This window comes from Oncorhynchus keta, chromosome 34, assembly GCF_023373465.1.
Source record: "Oncorhynchus keta strain PuntledgeMale-10-30-2019 chromosome 34, Oket_V2, whole genome shotgun sequence".
NCBI classification, from domain to species: domain Eukaryota; kingdom Metazoa; phylum Chordata; class Actinopteri; order Salmoniformes; family Salmonidae; genus Oncorhynchus; species Oncorhynchus keta.
Window position 1 is genome coordinate 33,394,737 of NC_068454.1, and position 24,687 is coordinate 33,419,423.

The 24,687-nt window shown below is 44.1% G+C and overlaps 1 protein-coding gene across 2 annotated transcripts in view; it reads right to left on the bottom strand.

Moving 5' to 3' along the window:
- Positions 1-24,687, bottom strand: part of LOC118366481 (transmembrane protein 163-like) — an 83,800-nt gene that overhangs the window by 15,430 nt on the left and 43,683 nt on the right. For both annotated transcript variants that reach the window (XM_052493725.1, XM_052493726.1), the window contains exons 3-5: positions 3,465-3,508; positions 2,682-2,773; positions 1,714-1,810 (exon numbers count right to left, since the gene is read on the bottom strand). In XM_052493725.1, coding sequence (XP_052349685.1) covers positions 1,714-1,810; positions 2,682-2,773; positions 3,465-3,508 — 233 coding nt within the window. The remainder of the gene's footprint in view (positions 1-1,713; positions 1,811-2,681; positions 2,774-3,464; positions 3,509-24,687) is intronic.

A 24,687-nucleotide genomic window follows, 5' to 3' on the forward strand; every position in this document is an offset into this window, starting at 1 on the left:
GGCAGTTAACCCACTGTTCCTAGGCTGTCATTGAAAATAAGAATGTGTTCTTAACTGACCTGCCTAGTAAAATAAAGGTAAAAATAAAAAAAATAAAGTCAGAACTGTCCAGAGTAGAGATGCTAGTTGTGCGGGCAGTGATCGGTTGAAGAGCATTTCATCTTACTATTATTTAAGAGCAGTTGGAGGCCACGGAAGGAATGTTGTATGGCGTTGAAGCTTGTTTGGAGGTTTGTTAACACATTGTCCAAAGAAGGGCCAGAATGAACAGGATATGTGTACAGTTGATTTTTCACTTGCTTTGGCAATGTCAAAACGTGTGTGTTTCCCTTGCCAATAAAGCCAATTGAATTGAATTGAATCGAATTGGAGAGAGAGAGAGAGCTGAAATACTGCAGATATTTTTAGATTGTGCTTGCATGCGCCAGAAGAAGAGCCAGTAATGGGCCCTCCCCGGACTTGCATATCCTCCTGAGCACAAGACTCACTGGCTTGATTAACATAGCAGAGCTGCTGGTTCAAACAGATATCCCCTCACAGGCACTCATCTCAAACTATCACTCCTCCCCTCGCTCTGATTCTGTCTCTCTCTACCTCTCATTTTCTCACTCCTTCCCTACCCCCCTTCGCACACGATTTCCTCTATTCCCCAATTCACTCTCCCTCCCTCTATTCCTATCCACCCACTCTCTCTCGACCCATTTCCCTCTCTCCATCTCTGTCCTTACAACAGAGATCAAGGCTAGGCTGGGCTGTAGGTCGGTACTTCCTGACGTGGTAATGTGCAGCTAATTGGTCGTTTTCAGACCAGTGGGTACATCGCACAGCAGCTGTTGGCACTTTGTTGCCATGGAGCAGACTTAAAAGACTTATCAGTCCTTCTGCTCCACAGATTACAGGTGTCGGCTCCAAATCAGAGAGAGAAGCCACTAATTTACAAACCAATACAGCAAATAAGGAAAAGAGAGAGAGAGTGGAAGTATATTTGCATTCATTCAAACATTGCAGTAACACATAGGATATGTGCAAATTGTGGACTTAATATATAAAGAAAGAAATTGTAAGTGCTAAATCTGAAAAAGTGCTAATTCTGCTCTCATAGCTGCTAGTGCATAGTGTATCTAGTTGTCTACCTAGAATGGAAATCTCTGAACAGTTGTTTTGATTCGGTAACTTTAGTCCTGTTGATGTTTTTGATGTTTACTGCAGCATCAATCTACAGAGGTGTAGGAAAGGTTGCATTGCCTGGCAACAGCGAAATGAGACTATTCCGGGATTAGTGTCATAAACTAGTCACTATTTTCACTGCTTCCTTTTCCTCGCCTTTACTTCGGCAGCTCTTGCACTCCATCACATGGGCAGGTGAAACAGAGAGAGACAGAGGAACCGGCGGCATTTGTTGACGTCACAGGCACAAACTGGGGCTATAAAAAGCCACCTGCCAGTACATACAGTATAAAACACTGGGAAGACTTTGAGAAAAGCTTCTGAAAATACAGGTTATGATTCGCCCTATGATTGTGTGTGTGTGTGTGTGTGTGTGTGTGTGTGTGTGTGTGTGTGTGTGTGTGTGTGTGTGTGTGTGTGTGTGTGTGTGTGTGTGTGTGTGTGTGTGTGTGTGTGTGTGTGTGTGTGTGTGTGTGTGTGTGTGTGTGTGTGTGTGTGTGTGTTTGCTTGCGTGCACATCTGTGTATGTGAGAGGGGGTCTCTCACCACTTCTGGAAGCAGCTTGGTGGCCAGGTCATGGATTGCTTTTCCTAGAATACACAGGGAGGACAAGATGAAGACCACCCCAAGGACCACGCACGCTCTGTGGAAAGACAGAAATCAAGTCTTAGGGCTTCTTCAATTGTCATCCTCCAGTAAAATTGGAAGCAATAATATTCACAAAAACATATTTTTACATTTTTTTGCAGCACCTCACCGTGGTACACTTAAATCCTGTAGATTATTGGTTCTCCAGGGAGCCATAACTGATTGTGAATGTTACTTTAACACAGGTGTAATCAGGCATAGAGAGGCAGAGGAGATCTCTTCCAATTAAATAAAAGTGAAACATGTCTGTTCTCTGGGTTCCTGGCTACGGTCACAGCAGCAGCTTCACAGCTCAGTACTTTGGCGCCAGAGAAAGATGTTTGCTTCCTCTGCCATTTCTTCCCCATTTATCTCTCATTTTGACACTTCCGCAAAGGAGGAATGAGAATGTCTCCATCCATCCCTCCCTCCCTCCACCTCCATCCCCCCTTACAGCAGGCAGGCATAAGATGGATGGTAGATGGGCAGCATTGCGCCTGCAGTGCTGAGGAAGTAGCTGTGACATGCCAGAACAAGTCCGTCAATCTGGAACAAGATGTAAACTGGGACGAACCCCTGTAAAACTGTGGAAGATGTCCTTTATCATTGTACACTGGGAGAGATATACTGTGCCTGGATGTGGCTGCCTGGATTAGAAATACATTTAATGTCTCAACAGCTCAATAATGTAACGTATGAGACACACTGATATAGAGTCGAGCCAAAGGCAATGTACAAGGCAGGTTTCTGAAGATAATAACCCAGTAGGCTACTAGAGGAGGGAGAACTGTTGCTACGGTGGTGGACATGGAATGTTCTAATAGGGAACACCATGCAACTTGTATGTTCAATGAGATGAATATGAATGTTGTGTCCGTTTCACTCACATGTACTCCCTATGGGCGGAGTGGACGGCTGCGGCATTGCTATAGCGCCACAGCACGATAATTGAAGATAGCACGTCCAACGTGGCGTCAAACTGCAAAGACAGACAACCTGCGATTAGGCCTCCAGTGAGGATACATCAAATAACAAAGTATATAGTACATTCAGGAAAACACTCAACTCTAGTCCCACCTCCCATTCCCCCCTACTTAAACTCCATATGCTCTACTAATAGACTAGGCTGGTTACTGGACAGTAGGATACAAATCCCCATTCAAATCTGTCAATTTAAAATAGAGATATCTGCCTTAAATAAACCCATCCGCCAAAGTCGCACTTCCACACCTGTGGTGAAAAGTGACAGAGCTAGAGCGGTGTATGGCAGACCCTGAGACAAGCAGAAAATCGGTCTTCTCACAAAATTGTCCGGAGTGTCCGAACGGTTTGGCCTACAAACTATTATGACCCCTCTATAGACATGGCCTTAACAGCTCCTCATTATCCTCCATCATCCAGCTCCTCATTATCATCCATTATCATCCATGTCTAATATGCAGACTCTCTCTAGTAACCTATTCTCGTTTACCTGACATAACATGATAGCTTCTTTTATAACATCCTAGAGCTTCCCACAGTATCTGTGGGGATATTTATGTTATCACACAGTGTTCTGATGTGCTGTTACCAAGGAAACAATGGCAGACAACTTGCATCTGATCTCCACCAGAGTTAATAAATTAACACCATGACTTTATGACTAATTAATAAGTATAAATGGAACTCACTGCAAATCCAAATGCTGATGCGCTGTGTCTCATGAACGAAACAGCTAGAGAGAAGAGAGAGAGAAAGAGAGAGAGAGAGAGGGAGAGAGAGAATAAATGAATGCCTGAGGAACAAAATACAAAGGATTCTAACAGCAAAAGTAATGATAACAGCAACATCCATGTAAAGATTGCTATTTCAAACACAGACAAACACACGTACACACACACACACACACACACACACACACACACACACACACACACACACACACACACACACACACACACACACACACACACACACACACACACACACGCGCACACACACACACACACACACACACACACAAATCATTTTTGTTATGTAATAGTTTAGGATTTTTCAGGTTCAAAGATCAAAACACTGATAACCTATTCTGTTTGTACATAATTAATTTTATCAGCACACCTTTTAAAGTGTAGCTTGAATTTGAGGAGAATTATTCTGAGATTAGCACTATACTGTAATAATCTCTGAGCAAAAATGGTATGGATTTAAACAGCTATAATCCTACACAGGGAAGGTTTGAAAGGCATAGAGGATAAAGATCTGTTAACACGTTCCATTTGATTTCTCCTCAATACTGGATTGTTAGAGTTGAGAATGTAACAGAAGATTATCCATCAAAGCATCTTATACATTTGTAGCATTTGACTCATCAGGCACTAATGGTTATAATAACAAGCTTGATTCATCTGATTCTGGCCCAAATTCTCCATATTCTCTCCATCCGTTTCTGTTCATTCCGTCCTTGTGAAGCTGGGGGCTTTTAAGTTTCCTATGTGATGCGTTCCTTTTCAGGGCGGTAACAGTTCCACGGGGCGCCCTGTCGCTAGGCAGATCACCATGGAGACAAGCAATCTGAGTGCGAGCTGAGCTGGAGGAGAGTTTCAACAGGGCTTTTATCTCAGTCTCTCTATCTTTGATCCACCAATCAATGGCTGCCATGGAGGCTATGGTGTGACCTCTCTGGTCTAGGTCTTAAAAGGCTTAAAAAGGGTTTGTGGCGTAGGGGACCATGGTGACAGACAGACCCATGACGCGTGATGCTAAGATGCTCTGGCAGACTGGCACCATATTAGAACTACCAACTTCCTTTTATCCACTCAGTCAACACCGTAGGCCGGGTCGATGCAAATAACACAAACAAAAAAGGGATCTGCAGGACAGTCTGACAGTCCAACAGTCAAGTGAGAGAGAGGAACAAACAGGCTCACTCCTGGTGACAGCTGGTCTGCTAGCTGCGGCAGCAGTACAGCGTGAAGCAGGATGAGTGGATCTGCTGGCCGTACTGTCAGCATCCAGTCCTGTACAGGGAGTCCTTAGGTTGTTCTCTTGCTAAGCCGTCTGGAGGCTGGATCAAGGCACCAGGACGACAGCCAACACAGCCTGCCAAGGGCTGCCAAAGCTCCGCACTCTCTTCTCCCCGACCAGGGATGCATCCCAAATGGCACCCTATTCCCTACATAGTGCCCCCAAATGTTAGTCTGCCCTGCAAGCACAGCACCCACACTAACAGACAGACTCACTACTATTGGCACTGAACCATGCAGCCACATACATAAATGCACTCATTCAGAGTGAGTGCAGATACAGAACCCAGAACAAGACAAGCAATACAGCAGGTCACTACAGTGATGCTTATCATTAGCCTGGGCACTAACCAGCACAGCAGTTAGCCTATAAAAAAACAATGGTATATTTGTTTCAGCACAAAGTGGGATCATTAATCCATGCATTCATTTCCACAGAGAACACACTGTGTGGGGTAATGAGGAGGGGCAACAGGGATACAGAGACAAGAGTCGCTTCCATGCTGGTGAAATGGGTCAGGGACCATGGTAAGCCTGGAAATGTGCCTGTCTAGATTCCAGAGCAATGACCACGGGTGAGGGAGGGATGGGGCTAGTGTGTTGGGTGATGGGGCGAAAAAGTATTGAATCACGCTAATAAGTGTATCCTTTTATCCAGCCAAGGAGTCAAAGAAAAATACCTCAGTATTTATTGCGAAAGTATAAGCAAAAACTTGAGCTGGATAAAAGGCAAAAAAAGTCTCACTTGACAGACTCATGAAAACACAAGGTAGATAGATCTGTTGTTGGTATTAATGCTAGTGATTAGTTTACCCAGCTTTGCTTTCAGAGGCGATTGGCGTGTCTGAAAATGTACCCGTTCCGTGTCAAAACAAAGAGAGACGGCAGTGCTACAAAGCTTTGGTGAAGAAGATCTCTTTGTGATTTATGAAAGGAGGCGCATGGAGGAGCACTCAGCACTTGGCTGATACCACACATTTATCAGGGAGCCAAACATGCCTGACAAGCAGCACTTTAGCTGGGGAGAACATAGATAGTATACAGACACAGATGAAGATGTTGTTATTGAAGATATAGGATGCTTCCGTTGTTGGCTTGACAATTGACATATTCACATCTGATGAACTACTCTTACACACAATACAGTATATAATCTTCTGTGGAAAACAGAATATGATGTACTGTATACAGGGTTTTGCATCTCATTTGCTCTTTTGTTCTGTTCTATGAATCTTGTAACAACAGTATTTTCACAGGGCTAAGTTTAATTGGACTGTGACTCCTCACCTTAATGTCCCTTTCTTCTCCGTCTCCTCAGCATCAACTGTCCCCTCTCTAACTCACAGACAGCCTTCTCGTCTCTCTCTCTATCTTCATCACTGATCATAAAAGTGAGACTGGGTATTTCCATAAGTAAGACAAATCGCAGCAGAGCTCTCAGTGGCAACTAAACACATCTCATTTTTCTACCTCATTTCTCAACATGTCAGACACACATACAGTAATGTGCCATAACTAGAAATCTGGTGATATACCGCACACACACCCACACACACACACAGCGCATACTCAAGAATCAGTCAGCTTTTTCAGATATATTACTGCATATCGACTCTCATTTTAGTACTAAAATGGCTACCTTTGCTAAGAAATTGATTTGGGACCCTAAACACCGGCAAAGATCCTAAATTATCTGAGGTAGAGATACTAATGAACTTGGCAGGGTTTTAACTACAGCAGTAATGTCCTAATGCTGAGCCTGTTATATAAGGACTGGGTGAACGCCAAAGCAAAGCAGGGTCGTTTAGTTGGCAGGAGTGGCACTGCTGAGTCCAGTTTCAAAAGATGCTACACTACACTACAGCAACTGATCTCACATCAGTCCCCACCTCTTACTTCAAGACATTAAAGCAGGGAGAGGAGCTGTAGAGCTGAAAGGAAGTAGCTTGGTAGAAAGATGCCCTCATAAAGGCAGCTTGCTGTCAAATGTATTGTATCTGAGCAATATAGTGTGTAGCTATCCTCTTTCTTTCTTGGAGGAAAGATAACCATGCTCCTCCTATTAGGAGCTGGTTGGGCTCCCAAGTGGCCCAACCACAGGATCTAAGGAACATCTCAGTGCTAGAGGCGTCACTACAGACCCTCAGTTCGATTCCAGGCTGTATCACAACAGGCCGTGATTGGGAGTCCCATATGACGGCGCACAATTGGCCCAGCGTCATCCGGGTAAGGGTTTGGCCGGTGTAGGCCGTCATTGTAAATAGAATTTGTTCTTAACTGACTAATTAAATAAAGGTTCAATAAATAAAAAATTAAATAAAATAAAAATTGACAGTGCTCTGCTTTTTAGAGAGTGTTTCTGGTTTGGAACCCAGTCCTAGTACTTTAAATTAACCTCAGATTCTGGCTAAATCCCTTCAGAGGATCAATACAAAATCTACTTGAACAAAATAAATTGCTGTCAGCCTTGTCCCAGGGGACAAGCATCACACCTCGCCATGAACTGTGATTCACGCCCCTTTCAACTCCAACTCCACTCCTCTTCATTAAAAAACCCATCATTCACCCTGCTATGACAAATAGCTCTGACAGACTCGCAGGAATCATTTGCGGCTAACGAGAAATGTAATTATGTTCCCTCTTCCCTCTTCTTAGGGGCGAGACCCAGATTCCGGGAGTAGTCAATGATCTTGGGAGAATCCAAATTAATTGGGGACGGTCACCTGCAATCATATAGCATCTCTTATATTAGAAGGATGCAGTGTTAACCATTAAAATAAAATAATCAGGCCCTGATCAGGCCCTACACCCAAACAAGGGCACTGCGTTCATCCTCTGGCCTGCTCGGCCTCCCTACCACTGCTTGTTCATTAAAATAAAATAATCTGCTTGGAAAGCCTCTGTGCCAGAGATATTACACTGTGAGGGGGCGGCACCTCAGTACCTCCAGGCCCTGATCAGGCCCTACACCCAAACAAGGGCACTGCGTTCATCCACCTCTGGCCTGCTCGCCTCCCTACCACTGAGGAGTACAGTTCCCGCTCAGCCCAGTCAAAACTGTTCGCTGCTCTGGCCCCCCAATGGTGGAACAAACTCCCTCACGACGCCAGGACAGCGGAGTCAATCACCACCTTCCCGGAGACACCTGAAACCCCACCTCTTCAAGGAATACCTAGGATAGGGTAAGTAAGGGTAAGTAATCCTTCTCACCCCCCTTCCCCCCCCCCAAACAAGATTTAGATGCAAGTGGCTGTTCCACTGGTTGTCATAGAGTGGAAAACACGAGCACTGCTTCCATGAATTCCTTCACTTTGCCATGCAGAGACTGTTAGCTAGCATGGTTGTTCCATCACTCAGACTAATGATGATGCTCTGAGGCTGATTACTATAGTATAGTCCTATTACACTGTATCTCACTGATGAGATACAGTGTACTTCACTTTAATCTAGTTTAAATGGTCCATAGGTTGCTATTGATTAACTATGGAAATTCAAGGAATTTGAAGCCAGTCCTCTTCGTGATTAAGAGAAAACGTTCAAAGGAGACTGGATATTAGAGTTATACCACTCAGAATGTAACAAGCTTCACCACCGTGAGTGCAATTCTGATCCCAAGAAAACTCAGTGTGTCCTTTGAAATAATAAGAAGGGGAAACAGACTATCATCTTCTTCAGAGGCAGACTTTCAAACCTTTGTGGAAATGGGATGCTCTAGAAATCACTGGCAGATCACTGCAGGGTGTGTGTGTGCGTGTGAGTGTGCGTGTGTGTGTGTGTGTGTGTGTGTCTGCATGTACTGTACATACTGTAAGAGTGAAGTTGAGAACAGTGTTGTTGAGAGAGGTTAGAAATGGTTTAGTACTTTATCTTGGTCCGTTAGCTAACTGTCTCTCAGCCCTTGGCTCCCGGATCTTTTCTTCTTAATTAACAGGCGCTTATACAATAAGACCTCTGAGGGGCTTCAGCCTCCCCCTGCAAGACCACTCAGACCTCTCCCTTTCCTCCCAAATCACCCCCCTCTGTCCTCCGCTTCTTCCCAAAACACCCCCCTATGTCCTTCACAGAGCCTCAGAGCAGCGGCCCAGTTGAAAAGTAGACACATCCGACATGGCTTTACCCCGCTGCTCAGCTGCAATATGTTGTGTTTAATAATTCAGGACCTACAGCACTGGCCCCCTCCACTCTGGCTGAGAGGACGGCTCCAGTCCACAGCTCCCCTGCAGAGCCAGGGGTGGAACCCACATCCCTCTCTCCCCCTTCCTCCCCCTCCCTCTCGCTCCAGTCCACACTGGCTCCCCCAGCCTCCCCTTTGTCTGCAGCACCTCTCAGGCCCTCTCCCAAATTGATTTCAATGCAAACGATCGATTCCTTCAGTAAGGGAAGTGCCACCTGGGATTCGGCTGCCTGCCTGCCACTGAGGCTTCTGTTGTTATGATGAGAGTTTGTGTCAAAAAAAGTGGGGTGCAGGCGCCTGGACTAAAGCATGGCACAAATACACATTACAGGAGAAAGTCCTCAGTGGTATCAACATTGACCCACAACAACAAAATAGACATGGAAAGTGTTAAAAATTTTATATTTTGAGGAAAAACAGTCTCCAGTGTGTCAGTATATTCATGTTATTCACAGCTCTGAGACACATCGTTCTGTGTGCTGCTGAAGGACATCTCAGCACATTCTCTCACAAAACACCAGCTGAGTGTGAAAACACAGCATAGTAGCACCAAAAAACGGCATCACTTTTCAAGGTCCACCAGGATGTTTGTTCACTAACTGTCTGCAAAGGCTTACTGCACCAAAATGACAATACATTTAAAAAACACTCGCCGTTGATATTAAATCCTGTGGAACTGCATCTGCCAACTGTAGTCTACTGCATATACTACGTACATTTTACAGTATTAGATTTAATTTTGGCTAACTGAAAATAACTGCTTTGTTTTCTCTTACTGCAAATCCATGGAGTAAGCTGGCAAATTACAATTATACACCTTTGAAAAGCATATTTGCACTACTGATGATTTGCTGGTGAAGAACTGAGGCCACTCTACAGAATCTGACTGATCTGATTTATGTTGAGCCGTGGGAGGGCGCAGCGAGAAGCCAACAGAGGAACAGCTTAATTGGGAGAATTCAGGACAAATATAATGGAGATAAATAATGTATGTGTGTTTTCTCAGACTGGTTTTAACATGTTGTGCTCGACCCACCAATTTTCCACCACAAAACACCAGAAATGTCCAAAATAGTAGAACCAGCTCACCTGCTATGATTTGACAATTAGATGTGCAATGTTTCCTTAAACAATATCTATACAATACCAGTCTAAAGTTTGGACACACCTACTCATTCAAGGGTTTTTCTTTATTGTTTACTATTTGCTACATTGTAGAAGACATCAAAACTATGAAATAACACATATGGAATCATGTAGTAACCAAAAAAGTGATAAAAAATGTGTCAAAGTAACCACACTTTGCCTTGATGACAGCTTTGCATACTTGTGGCATTCTCTCAACCAGCTTCAGGAGGTAGTCACCTGGAATGCATTTCAATTAACAGGTGTGACTTGTTAAAAGTTAATTTGTGGAATTTCTTTCCTTCTTAATGTGTTTGACCCAATCAGTTGTGTTGTAATTAGGTAAGGGTGGTATACAGAATATAGCCTTGGATGGTAAAAAAACAAGTCCATATTATGGCAAGAACAGCTCAAATAAGCAAAGAGAAATGACAGTCCATCATTACTTTAACACATGAAGGTCAGTCAATGCGGAAAAGTTCAAGAACTTTCAAAGTTTCTTCAAGTGCAGTTGCAAAGACCATCATGCGCTATGAAGAAACTGGAAAGTAAGACCCAGAGTTACCTCTGCTACAGAGGATAAATTCGTTAGAGTTACCAGCCTCAGAAATTGGCAATTAACTGCACCTCAGATTGCAAAGACATATCTCAACATCAACTGTTCAGAGGAGACTGTATGAATCAGGCCGTTGTGGTCGAATTTCTGCAAAGAAACCACTACTAACGGACACCGATAAGAAGAAGAGACTTGCTTGGGCCAAGAAACGCAAGCAGTGAACATTAGACCGGTGGAAATCTGTCTTTTGGTGTGATAAATCCAAATTTGAGATTTTTGGTTTATGAGACGCAGAGTAGGATGATCTCTTGATGTGTGGTTCCCACCATGAAGCACTGAGGAGGAGGTGTGATGGTGTGGGGGTGCTTTGCTGGTGAGACTGTCAGTGATTTATTTAGAATTCAAGGCACACTTAACCAGCATGGCTACCACAGCATTCTGCAGCGATATACCATCCCATCTGGTTTGCGCTTCGTGGGAGTATAATTTCTTTTTCAACAGGACAATGACCTAGAACACACCTCCAGGGTGTGTAAGGGCTATTTGATCAAGAAGGAGAGTGATGGAGTGCTGCATCAGATGACCTGGCCTCAACAATCACCCGACCTCAACCCAATTGAGATGGTTTGGGATGAGTTGGACCACAGAGTGAAGGAAAAGCAATCAACAAGTGCTCAGCATATGTGGGAATTCCTTCAAGAAATTCAACCATGAAGGCCTGATTCACATAGTCTCCTCTGAACAGTTGATGTGTCTGTTACTTGAACTCTATAAAGCATTTATTGGACAGCAATTTCGGAGACTGGTAACTCTAATGAACTTATCCTCTGTAGCAGAGGGAACTCTGGGTCTTCCATTCCTGTGGCTGTCCTCATGAGAGCCAATTTCATCATAGTGCTTGATGGTTTTTGCAACTGCACTTGAATAAACTGCACTTGACTGCACTTGAAGTTCTTGAAATGTTCCTGATTGACTGACCTTCATGTCTTAAAGTAATGATGGACTGTCATTTCTCTTTGCTCATTTGAGCTGCTCTTGCCATAATATGGACTTGGTCTTTTACCAAATACCCCCCACAACACAACTGATTGGCTCAAACGCATTAAGAAGGAAAGAAATTCCATGAATTAACTTTTAAGAAGGCACACCTGTTAATTGAAATGCATTCCAGGTGGTAAAGGGAGGCTACTTGAAGAATCTCAAATATAAAATATATTTAGATTTGTTTAACAGTTTTTTGGTTACTACATAATTCCAAGTGTTATTTCAAAATTCTGATGTCTTCACTATTATTCTACAATATAGAAAATAGTAAAAATAAAGAAAAACCCTTGAATGAGTAGGTGTTCTAAAACTTTTGACCGGTAGTGTATATTCATATTTAAATGAATACTTTCACCATATTAAAATGAAGCAACGTCAGCACAAGAACTGTTCATCGGGAGCTTCATGCAATGGCTTTCCATGTCCGAGCATCTGGGTTTGGCAGATGCCAGGAGAACGCTACCTGTCTCCAATGCATACTGCCAACTGTAAAGTTTAATGGTGGAAGAATAATGGTCTGGTGCTGTTTTTAATGGTTTGGGCTAGGTCCCTTAGTTCCAGTGAAGGGAAATATTAACGCTACAGCATACAATGACGTTCTAGACAATTCTGTGCTTCCAATTTTGTGGAAAAAGTATGGGGAAGGCCCTTTTTCTTTTTCAGCATGACAATACCCCGTGCATAAAGTGAGGTCCATACAGAAATGGTCTGTCGAGATCGGTGTGGAAGAATTTGACTGGCTTGCACAGAGCCCTGACAACCCCATCGTACACCTTTAGGATGAATTGGAACACCAACTGCGAGCCAGACCTAGTCGCCTAACATCAGTACCCAAACTCACTAATGCTGTTGTGGCTGAATGGAAGCAAGTCTCCGCAGTAATGTTCCAACATCTTATGGAAAGGCTTCCCAGAAGGGTGGAGGCTGTTATAGCAGCAAAGGGAGGACCAACTCTATATTAATGCCCATGATTTTGGAATGAGAGCTTTGTCGAGCAGGTGTCCACATACTTTTGGTCGTCTAGTGTATTTGTGCCCAAAACATTAATTGGAGAGAAAAAAACACTTCAAACACCCCACCTCGAACTTTGATCTCCAACAAAACATTCTTGTTATTTCCTCATAGAGGAGTAGCTGGCCAATCAGCAGTCTACTCTCCTGAATATTTTTAATGGCCCGTATATACCCAGAATATTCTGTTGTTGAGGTACGCCCATATCATCAAGGAAAACTATTTTACTCGCACTGTAAATAATTAGATCCTATTTTATACAAAACTTGAAAAACTGGACGGTTTGTTAAAGTGATTTGTAGAGGCTTACAGAGCCATAGAAAGTCTATGATGTAATTTAGAGTAATTTCACGTGGACACACACACACACACACACACACACACACACACACACACACACACACACACACACACACACACACACACACACACACACACAAAAACACATTTCTCTTGGGGCTAACTCAACTTATCCACCAACACATTAGAGGCCAAACAACATTAGTGTTTACTAATGTATACAAACAACATTAGTGTTTAATAAATCAATTCATTATCAGCTTTCAAATCCTTAAGGACTCTTATTCGCCAGTGGCAAGAATTGACACTGCCACAGCCTGATCTTAAACAGCTTATGATTCATTATCCTGGATAACTGTAGAGTAATTAAACATTATGGAGATAGAGAAAAGCATGAGTGATGTACACCTCTGAAGACTAGACAGTGTGAGAACAGGCTAAATCTGTTTGGTTCCTATGTTGAGGCCATTGAGTGCAGAGTCTGGCAGCTGCCTGGTGCCTGCCTTGTTGTGGCTGATATGAAAAGGTACACTTTGTATCCAGTGCTACCTTGGCATGTCTAATCTGGGTTGATCTATTGAGGTCACTACAGCAGCCTAATGTTGTCTACTCCCAGCTCCGTGAAGGTTCCATGGTTCCACAGTGCCTCTTGAGACCAGGCTAACTAACTGGGACTGGCTGTGGATTCACCTGAACTCCTTTTTCATGAACAACATGATTCATCTAGGCTCTGATTACACACCAGGGCCAGCAGTAGTCCTCCACACTGCACCTGCTCCATCCTAACCCTCCCTTTACAGCCACACAAACAAACACACACACACAAACACACACACAAACACAGTCACACACACACACAAGCGCACACACACATACACAAATGCAAACAGAAACTAACACCAATTTCCCTCTCAGCTCAGCTTCAGATGCATTAGGGCTACTAGCTAACTGGCAATAGGCTGTTTATTTAATTAGGTAATGAATCTGATGGAGAAAGATCTGTTTGTAACCAGTATCACTCTAAGCCTCTTTCTTATAGGGTTTTTCAGTCTCAAGTGGATGACTGTCAGCAGTGCCACGGTTCTGGTCTCAGTCATCTTTCACCTTCTGCTGGGTTTGACACCTCTCTTTCCCTCACCCACTGGAGGGTCAATAGCAGCGCCTGGTTACCGGCTGGCTGACTGCCGCTGGCAGTTACATGGAGGGCAGCGGCCCTTGAAGAAGTTTAGACAGTTACTGTCTGCCAGCTCTCTGCAGTAGGGCTCCCCTTCACACAGAGACTTTCTAGTGAGTTTATTATTTATATAACAACACATGTAGGTTGTGGAACATCTCACAGAGAGCCCAGTGTGTGCTGTTCTCTCTCACTCTCTCTCTCTCTATCCAATGGCCTGATGACCAGGGCTGTGCACACCTGTCTTTTCATCTGATCCGGGTTGATTTGACTGGGTCTGTGTGTGAGTAGGAATCAAAGGCCGTGTCAGATACATGCAGTGCCTTTCGGAAAGTATTAGTATAATAAGAAGACTATCTAAATCATCACTAAGCAGCAGTACTTGGTCAGTCCTGAATTGATAGAGATGCATCCTGCCTGCCAGACAGGCTATGAACAAGATTTCTATAGCCTCATCCAGCTCGCTACATTCCGCACAGTGTTTATTGACACAGCAAATTCTCTGTCCAAGTCCATAGAATGTCCTGCGCGCCAATGGTGCTTTGCAATCCATCACCCTGGACAACTGAATAGCAGAAAGCTGCTTACAATTTCTTTCCTTAGGGCGATTAGGGAGATATGAGCAGTCAGTCCAACCCGTTGGGGATAGGAAGGGTGGGGGAAGAGGAGTGTCATTGATTTGCTGAAGAACATAATATTTTTGACAGGACACAGTCAGACTGACTGGTCCATGGTTTTAAAATGTTTTATTTAACCTTTATTTAACCTTCTTGGCAAGTCAGTTAAAAAACAATTCTTATTTACAATGATGGCCTACCCCAGCCAAACCCTAACGACACTGGGCCAATTGAGCACCGCCCTATGCGACTCCCAATCACAGCCAGTTGTGATACAGCCTGGAATTGAACCAGGGTCTGTAGTGACATCTCTAGCACTGAGACACAGTGTCTTAGACCGCTGCGCCACTCGGGAGCCCAGAAGTAGATTCCCAAAGTGACTGTGTACTGATCAAACCAAGGTTCTAAAGTGATAGTTCACTCCAAGATCAAGGATTTGCAGATATTGGCAGACATTTTCGATTTTAAAAAGAAGATAACTATTGGTAATCCTGAATAGTCCCCAGCAACGTAATGAATCTCTCAGTAGAAACAATGTTTCGGGTTAATAGACCTTTTTCAGCATGCCAGTGTCGTTCCAGCCACGGGAGCAGACAGTGCTGAGCCTCTCCTGAGAGGGGCTGTGTCTGGGTTGGTTGAGAAGCAGAGGAAAGCTGGACTGGTCCAAACTCGCTGGTCTACATCATCCTTTTATTTTTAGACTGAGGGGCTGCTGCTCTGGCTTTTAGTGGCAAGAAGCAGCGTTGGGAATACATTAAAGTGGTCAGTCATTGTGTTTCCATAGCAGCTAACCCAGCAGTGTTTCTCTACTGACGTGCATCAGGGCCTCGTTCTAAGGTGCAGCCTAAAATGGCCGCCGACATGTCTCTGTTACCCCACAACCAGCGTTTTGAGGGAATATTGACGTAACATACATAGCTAAATCAACCGTATTTGATATATTGAGGTGTGTCATTTATTCAAAAGAGAGACACATGTCTAAGGGTGAGAAAAGTAAACTGTATTAGGAGGTATGATTCTAAACTGTATGAGGAGTGATTGATTAATCGATAATAGAATGGCGGCCATCGTTGGAACTCCCAGACTTTCCCCTCTAATCAAAGAAGTGCTGGGTGGTGGGAGTCTGGCCATAGTGATGGGTTAATATATGGAATTAACCTGAGTTAAACACTGTGGCTTAACATGGTTAGACTTGTCTCTAATGGGGCAGAAGGGAACGTAACTCTGTGGACAGCACTGGACAGCCCTGCTCAGGTTACTCTCTGGGCAGGCTGGTCTGTTGATGGGGGAAATAGGTAATGAAAAAGGTCAAGGGCCAATCTGCTGGGGCCATAAACAGTCATCCACCAGACCTATAAGCCTCACACAATTGTGAAAATACTGACTGGTTGTCACAATTCTACACAGAGACAGAATCCATAGCACACATTATCTTTCTACAGCCACCATCAAACCTCATTAATATCACATGTAGCAAAGTATGTTTAATGGATATCCTTGGTGGTCTTAAGGTAACCAGACAAAAGGAGACTTCTTAAATGGTGAGGTACTTACAACCCACTGGACACACACTGGTTGAATCAACGTTGTTTCCACGTCATTTCAATGAGAAAATCAACATGGAACCAACGTGGAATAGATGTTAAATTGACGTCTATGCCCAGTTAGTGTGAGTCTCTCATAGAATGATTGGAATCATACAAAGTGTGGGCCTCATTGTTGTTGTCTTGCATTCTGATCGAGTCCAGCCAACCTTGTAGAGATGCTGATTCAGAATTACACTGGGTAAAATATGGGATTAACTTCCTGTGTAAATTGAAGGTGGAGATCTGCATTTTGTTTTGGGTTTCACTTTAAATCAATTCACACACACACATAACACACACACATCTCAAAGAGGCTGAATTGATCAGCTTGTAAGCAATGTGAAATGTTGACAACAAATGAGGTTTCAGTTAGACTAATGCATAACGAAATCGAAACACAGAATTCAAGTTGTTGAGATACATAGAATATATTTCAAGCAACTGTTTCAAGGACATAAACCTATGCTTTTATTTCCATTTACTGAGGTAAACATACACTGAGGTTACCAAGCATTAAAATTGAGTTGCACCCCTCCTTTTTTTGCTCTCAGAACAGCCTCAATTTCTCAGGAAATTGACTCCACAATCTGTTGAAATCGTTCCACAGGGATGCTGGCCCCTGTTGACTCCAATGCTGGTGAACAACACTTGATTAGGGTTGCAAAGGGGTCAGAAATGTCCGGTAAATTTATGACATTTTCAATGGGAAGTTAAGCCCGGTAATTTGGAGAATTTTGCTTAAATTCATTTAAAAAAATTAGCTTATAACAGTGAACTTTTTTTGTAGGATACACATCAGGCATAAGGTTAAACTATCCCCAATTCAATGGAATTGCAACCCTCTGCATGCACAATACACTCTTCCATCACAAGTACAACTTTTTCTCAAGATCTTGCACACTAATGAGATGCTATTAAGCCCACACTACTACACCGTCTAAGCCAAGGACTACATGCTTTCTGGTAAGATTTGATTACAATACTGGGTGGGGTGAAAATATTTTTTTGACACATGATTTTTTGTTAACTAGTAAATAGCAACCTACAGCAAAGTGTGTTTCAATCATTTCTAACGTGTTAACAATTTCTGCTAGTTAGCTTTTGTTACCATGTGGGTTTTAGCTTGCTTGAGCCTGCTAACTGAGGAGTATTAATTCACCTGTTTCCAGACATGTTTCATTTTAAAACATTTATCTTACAAAGGAGTTGTTTAATCTAACTGCTTAACTATTTATCTGTGCATGTAACGGTTGTCATCGGGAGAAAGAGAGGACCAAGGTGCAGCGTGGTAAGTGTTCATCTTATTTAATGAAAAAACTGAACACTGAATAATAAACAACAAAGAAACAACCGAAACAGTTCTGTCTGGTGCAGACACACACATACTGAAAATAACCACCCACAAAACACAATGGAAAACAGGCTACCTAAATATGGTTCTCAATCAGGGACAACGATTGACAGCTGCCTCTGATTGAGAACCATACCAGGCCAAACACAGAAATAGAAAATCATAGACAAACTAACAAAGACAACCCACCAAACTCATGCCCTGACCATACTAAAATAAAAGACAAAACAAAGGAACTAAGATCAGAATGTGACAGTACCCCCCACCCCAAAGGTGGTCCTCGCCGCCGACCTTGGACTGGGGACCCTAGCAATGGGTCCCGAATGGACGGGAGATTCTGGCAGCACCCACAGGCGGGAGACTCCGGCATCGCCGGAGTAAAGGGCGATTCCGGCAGCTCCTGGCTGATTGACGGCTCTGGCAGCTCCTGGCTGACTGACGGCTCTGGCAGCTCCTGAATGACTGACGGCTCTGGCAGCTCCTGACTGACTGACGGCTCAGGACAGACTGGTGGCTCTGGCAGCTCAGGACAGACGGGAGACTCTGGTAGCTCAAGACAGACGGGAGACTCTGGTAGCTCAAGACAGACGGGAGACTCTGGTAGCTCAAGACAGACGGGAGACTCTGGTAGCTCAAGACAGACGGGAGACTCTGGTAGCTCAAGACAGACGGGAGACTCTGGCAGCTTAGGACAAACGGGAGACTCTGGCAGCGCTCGGCAGGAGGAAGGCTCTGGCAGCGCTGGACAGGCGGGAGCACCTGTAGGGAGGAGACGGAGAGACAGCCTGGTGCGGGGGGCTGCCACCGGAGGGCTGGTGCGTGGAGGTGGCACCGGATACACCGGACCCTGAAGGCGCACTGGAGCTCTTGAGCACCGAGCCTGCCCAACCCTACCTGGCTGAATGCTCCCTGTAGCCAGGCCAGTGTGGCGAGGTGGAATAGCCCGCACTAGGCTGTGCTGGCGAACCGGAGACACCATGCGTAGGGCTGGTGCCATGTACACCGGCCCAAGGAGATGCACTGGAGACCAGATGCGCTGAGCCGGCTTCATGGCACCTGGCTCGATGCCCACTCTAGCCCGGCCGATACGAGGCGCTGCAATGTACTGCACCGGGCTATGCACACGCACCAGGGACACTGTGCACCTCACGGCATAACACGGTGCCTGCCCGGTCCCTCTCTCTCCACGGTAAGCACGGGGAGTTGGCTCAGGTCTCCTAACTGACTGAGCCACAGTCCCCGTGTGCCCCCCCCAATACATTTTTGAGGCAGCCTCTCGGGCTTCCAGCCGCGCTGCCGTTTTTTCTCAAGGAAAAGCTGCATACTTTTGCCAATACTGTGAAAAATCATTTGTGAAGAATGCTAACGAAGATGCAGAATCATCTGGCCAAGTGCATAAAGTTCCCTCAGTGCTCAAAACAAGCAACCTTGACAAACGTCCCTCTACTTCTATTCGAGGTGAAAATGATGAATCAGATACCTTATCGATAGCAACAGCTCATAGTCCTCCCGGAATCAGAAGTTTTTCTGACTCAATGGATGAACATAGTCAGAGAAATGCTGATGACTGTCTTGCTCGAGCTGTGTATGCAACTGGTTCACCTCTGATGCTCACAAACAATGTGTATTGGAAGAGATTTCTGAATGTTCTTCGCCCAGCATACACCCCTCCAACCAGACATGCTTTATCTACTCATTTGCTGAATGCAGAGTTACACAGAGTTCAAGTGAAGGTAAAGCAAATCATAGAGAAAGCAGACTATATTGCAATCCTCTCTGATGGATGGTCAAATGTCCATGGGCAAGAAATAATGAACTACATCTCCACCCCTCAACCAGTATTCTGCAAGAGCACAGACACAAGGGACAACAGACATGCTGGTCTCTACATTGCAGATGAGCTGAAGGCAGTCATCAATGACCTTGGACCACAGAAGGTATTTGCACTGGTGACAGACAATGCTGTGATTATGAAGTGCTGCTTGGTCTAAAGTTGAGGAGTCCTACCCTCACTGCTCATGCATTGAATCTGCTACTCAAGGACATCATGGCACTGAAAACAATGGATACACTCTACAAGAGAGCCAATAAAATGTTTAGGTATGTGAAGGGTCATCAAGCTATAGCAGCAATCTACCTCACCAAGCAAAGTGAGAAGAATAAGCTCACCACATTGAAGTTGCCCAGCAACACCCGTTGGGGTGGTGTTGTCATCATGTTTGACAGTCTCCTGGAGGGGAAGGAGTCTCTCCAAGAACTGGCCATATCTTAGTCTGCCGATATGGACAGCCCCATCAAGAGGATCATCCTGGATGATGTATTTTGGGAGAGACTGGTATGCAGCCTGAAACCTATAGCAGTAGTCATTGCACGGATTGAGGGAGACAATGCAATCCTGTCTGATGTTCAGAGTCAGACTCTGCTTGCAGATGTAAGAAATCTGTACTGCCCTGCCCACTTCACTGTTAATCCAAGCAGAGGAAACTGCAGTTCTGATATACATGAAAAAGCATGAAGACATCTGCCTGAAACCCATACAAGCCTCAGCGTACATGTTGGACCCCAAGTATGCTGGCAAGAGCATCCTGTCTGGTGCAGATATCAACAAGGCCTATGGTGTCATCACTACCGTGTCTCGCCACGTTGGCCTGGATGATGGCAAGGTTCTTGGCAGTCTGGCGAAGTCCACCATTAGCCGCCTCAGAGCGTAACTGGTCCATGTTTGGGAACACACACACCAAAGTTCGCAACAGGCTGACCAATACAAGCGTTTATTTTTAAAAAAATGTATTTAAAAATATATATATCTGTAATGAATTTCCTCCTCTTCTTCCGAAGAGGAGAGGCGAAACGGATCAGAGGACCAATACGCGGCGTGGTAATTGTCCATGGTTCTTTTTAATGCGTTAAGGTACACATGAACAACTGACTACAAAAAACAAGAAATGTGAAAACTCAAAACAGTCCTATCTGGTGCATAGACAGAGACAGGAACAATCACCCACAAACACACAGTGAAACCCAGGCTACCTAAGTATGATTCTCAATCAGAGACAACTAATGACACCTGCCTCTGATTGAGAACCATACTAGGCCGAAACATAGAAATTCCCAAAACCTAGAAAAACAAACATAGACTGCCCACCCAACTCACGCCCTGACCATACTAACTAAATACAAAACACAGGAAATAAAGGTCAGAACGTGACAATATCTCACCTTTATTTAACCAGGTACGCCAGTTGAGAACAAGTTCTCATTTACAACTGCGACCTGGCCAAAATAAAGCAAAGCAGAGTGACAAAAACAACAACACAGAGTTACACATGGGATAAACAAACATACAGTCAATAACACAATATAAAAATCTATGTACAGTGTGTGCAACTGTAGTAAGATTAGGAAGGTAAGGATTTAAATAGGCCATAGAGGCAAAATAATTACAATTTAGCATTAACACTGGATTGATAGATGTGCAGATGATGAACGTGCAAGTAGAGATACTGGGGTGCAGAAGAGCAAAATAAATTGGTGATGACATGGGGATGACGTAGTTGGGTGTGCTATTTACAGATGGGCTGTGTACAGACACAGCTATCACAACTGATGCTTAAAGTTAGAGAGGGAGATATAAGTCCCCAGCTTCAGTGATTTTTACAATTTGTTCCAGCTCGTTGGCAGCAGAGAACTGGAAAGACGTGTTGGCTTTGGGGATGAACAGTGAAATATACCTGCTGGAACGCGTGCTACGGGTCGGTGTTGCTATGGTGACCAGTGAGCTAAGATAAGGCGAGGCTTTACCTAGTGAAGACTTAAGGATGACCTTATAGATGGTTTTGGCAACGAATATGAAGCGATGGCCAGCCAAAGAGAGCATACATGTCGCAGGGGTGGGTAGTATATGGGGATTTGGTGACAAAAAGTATGGCACCGTGATAGACTACATATAATTTGCTGAGTAGAGTGTTGGAGGCTATTTTGTAAATGACATCGCCGAAGTCAAGGATCGGTAGGATAGTCAGTTTTACGAGGGTATGTTTGGCAGCATGTGTGAAGGAGGCTTTGTTGCGAAATAGGAAGCCAATTCTAGATTTAATTTTGGATTGGAGCTGCTTAATGTGCGTCTGGAAGGAGAGTTTACAGTCTAACCAGACACCTAGGTATTTGTTGTTGTCCACATATTCTAAGTCAGAACCATCCAGAGTAGTGATGCTAGTCAGGCGGGCGGGTGCGGGCAGCAATCGGTTGAAGAACATGCATTTAGTTTTACTAGCATTTAAAAGCAGTTGGAGGCCATGGAGGAGTGTTATATGGTATTGAAGCTCGTTTGGAGGTTTGTTAACACAGTGTTCAAAGAAGGGCCAGATGTATACAGAATGGTGTCGTCTGCGTAGAGGTGGATCAGAGAATCACCAGCAGCAAGAGCGACATAATTTACATATGCAGAGAAAAGAGTCGGCCTGAGAATTGAACCCTGTGGCACCCCCATAGAGACTGCCAGAGGTCCAGACAACAGGCCCTCTGATTTGACACACTGAACTCTATCTGAGAAGTAGTTGGTGAATCAGGCGAGGCAGTCATTTGAGAAACCAAGGCTATTGAGTCTGCTGGTAAGAATGCAGTGATTGACAGAGTCGAAAGCCTTGGCCAGGTCGATGAAGACGGCTGCACAGTACTGTCTTTTATTGATGGGGGTTATGATATTGTTTAGGACCATGAGTATGGCTGAGGTGCACCCATGACCAGCTCAGAAACTAGTTTGCATAGTGGAGAAGGTACAGTAGGATTCAAAATGGTCGGTGATCTGTTTGTCAACTTGGCTTTCGAAGATTTTAGAAAGGCAGGGCAGGATGGATATAGGTCTATAACAGTTTGGGTCTAGAGTGTCTGATGACAGGGGCAGCTTTCCAATCTTTGGGGGTCTCAGACGATACAAAAGATAGGTTGAACATGCTAGTAACAGGGGTTGCAACAATTTTGGTGGATCATTTTTAGAAAGAGAGGGTCCAGATTGTTAAGCCCAGCTGATCTGTAGAGATCCAGATTTTGCAGCTCTTTAAGAACATCAGCTGTCTGGATTTGGGTGAAGGATAAACAGGGGTTAGGGGTAGCCAGGTGGAAAGCATGGCCAGCCGTAGAGAAAGGCTTATTGAAATTTTAGTTTATCGTAGATTTATCGACTGTGACAGTGTTTCCTAGCCTCAGTGCAGTGGGCAGCTGGGAGGAGGTGCTCTTATTCTCCATGGACTTTACAGTGTACCAAAACCTTTTGCAATTAGTGCTACAGGATGCAAATGTCTGTTTGAAAAAGCTAGCCTTAGCTTTCCTAACTGACTGTGTATATTGGTCCCTGACTTCCCTGAAAAGTTGCATATCGCGGGGGCTATTCGATGCTAATGCAGTATGCCACAGGATGTTTTTGTGCTGGTCAAGGGCAGTCAAATCTGGTGTGAACCAAGGGCTATATCTATTTTTAGTTCTACATTTTTTGAATGGGGCATGCATATTTAAGATGGTGAGGAAAGCACTTTTAAAGAGCAACCAGGCATCCTCTACTGAGGGGATGAGGTCAATACCCTTCCAGGATACCTGGGCCAGGTCGATTTGACAGTGATGAGGGGTTGTTTGTTTGACCGCGGACCCATTATAGACGCAGGCAATGAGGCAGTGATCACTGAGATCCTGGTTGAAGACATCAAAGGTGTATTTAGAGGGCAAGTTGGTCAGGATGATATCTATGAGGGTGCCCATGGTTACGGATTTAGAGTTGGTGGCGTTCCACCAAAGGTAAGTGAATATTTATGGTGCACACTGCCCTAAACACTCTAAAGTTTCTTAAAATGTTAAAATAATGTCTGTGAGTAGGCCTGATTACTAACAACAACGAGACAGGGCTCTAACTCCTCTAGCTCCACAATGAAATCGGGTGCAGGCCAGGCAGCAAGCTGATAGTGGAGTCTGCCACTAGCACAGTCAGTGTAGTCAGCTCAACTATCCCCATCGAGACTGTCTGTGCCTCGACCAAGGTTGGGCAAAACTAAACATGGCGGTGTTCACCTTAGCAATCTCACTAGGATAAAGACCTCCTCAATTCCTGCCATTATTGAAAGAGACCGTGATACCTCACATCTCAAAATAGGGTTACTTAATGTTAGATCCCTCACTTCAAAGGCAGTTATAGTCAATGAACTAATCACTGATCATAATCTTGATGTGCTTGGCCTGACTGAAGCCTGATGAATGTACTGTGTTAAATGAGGCCTCACCTCCTATTTACACTAGTGACCATATCCCCCGTGCATCCCGCAAAGGCAGAGGTGTTGCTAACATTTACGATAGCAAATTTCAATTTACAAAAGAAAAATTACGTTTTCGTCTTTTGAGCTTCTAGTCATGAAATCTATGCAGCCTACTCAATCACTTTTTATAGCTACTGTTTACAGGCCTCCTGGGACATATACAGTGTTCCTCACTGAGTCCCTGAATTCCTATCGGACCTTGTAGTCATAGCAGATAATATTATAATTTTTGGTGATTTTAATATTCACATGGAAAAGTCCACAGACCCACTCCATCATCGACTCAGTGGGTTTTATTTGCAAATAATTTCATTAAAAATCCTACAATGTGATTTTCATGGATTTATTTTCTCATTTTGTCTGTCATAGTTGAAGTGTACCTATGATGAAAATTACAGGCCTCTCTCATCTTTTTAAGTGGGAGAACTTGCACAATTGGTGGCTGACTAAATATTTTTTTGCCCAACTGTACATATTGAAATAAATAAAAATATCTCAAATGAGTATGCAACCATTTAAACAACTACATTAGCATGAGAAGCAAAAACTTATTTTAAGGGAAAGGAAAGGGATCTTGGATATTTTCCTTCCAAAAAAAATGTATTCCGTGCTGGAATCAAAACTGCGCTCACTCAGAGTCCTCATCCATTC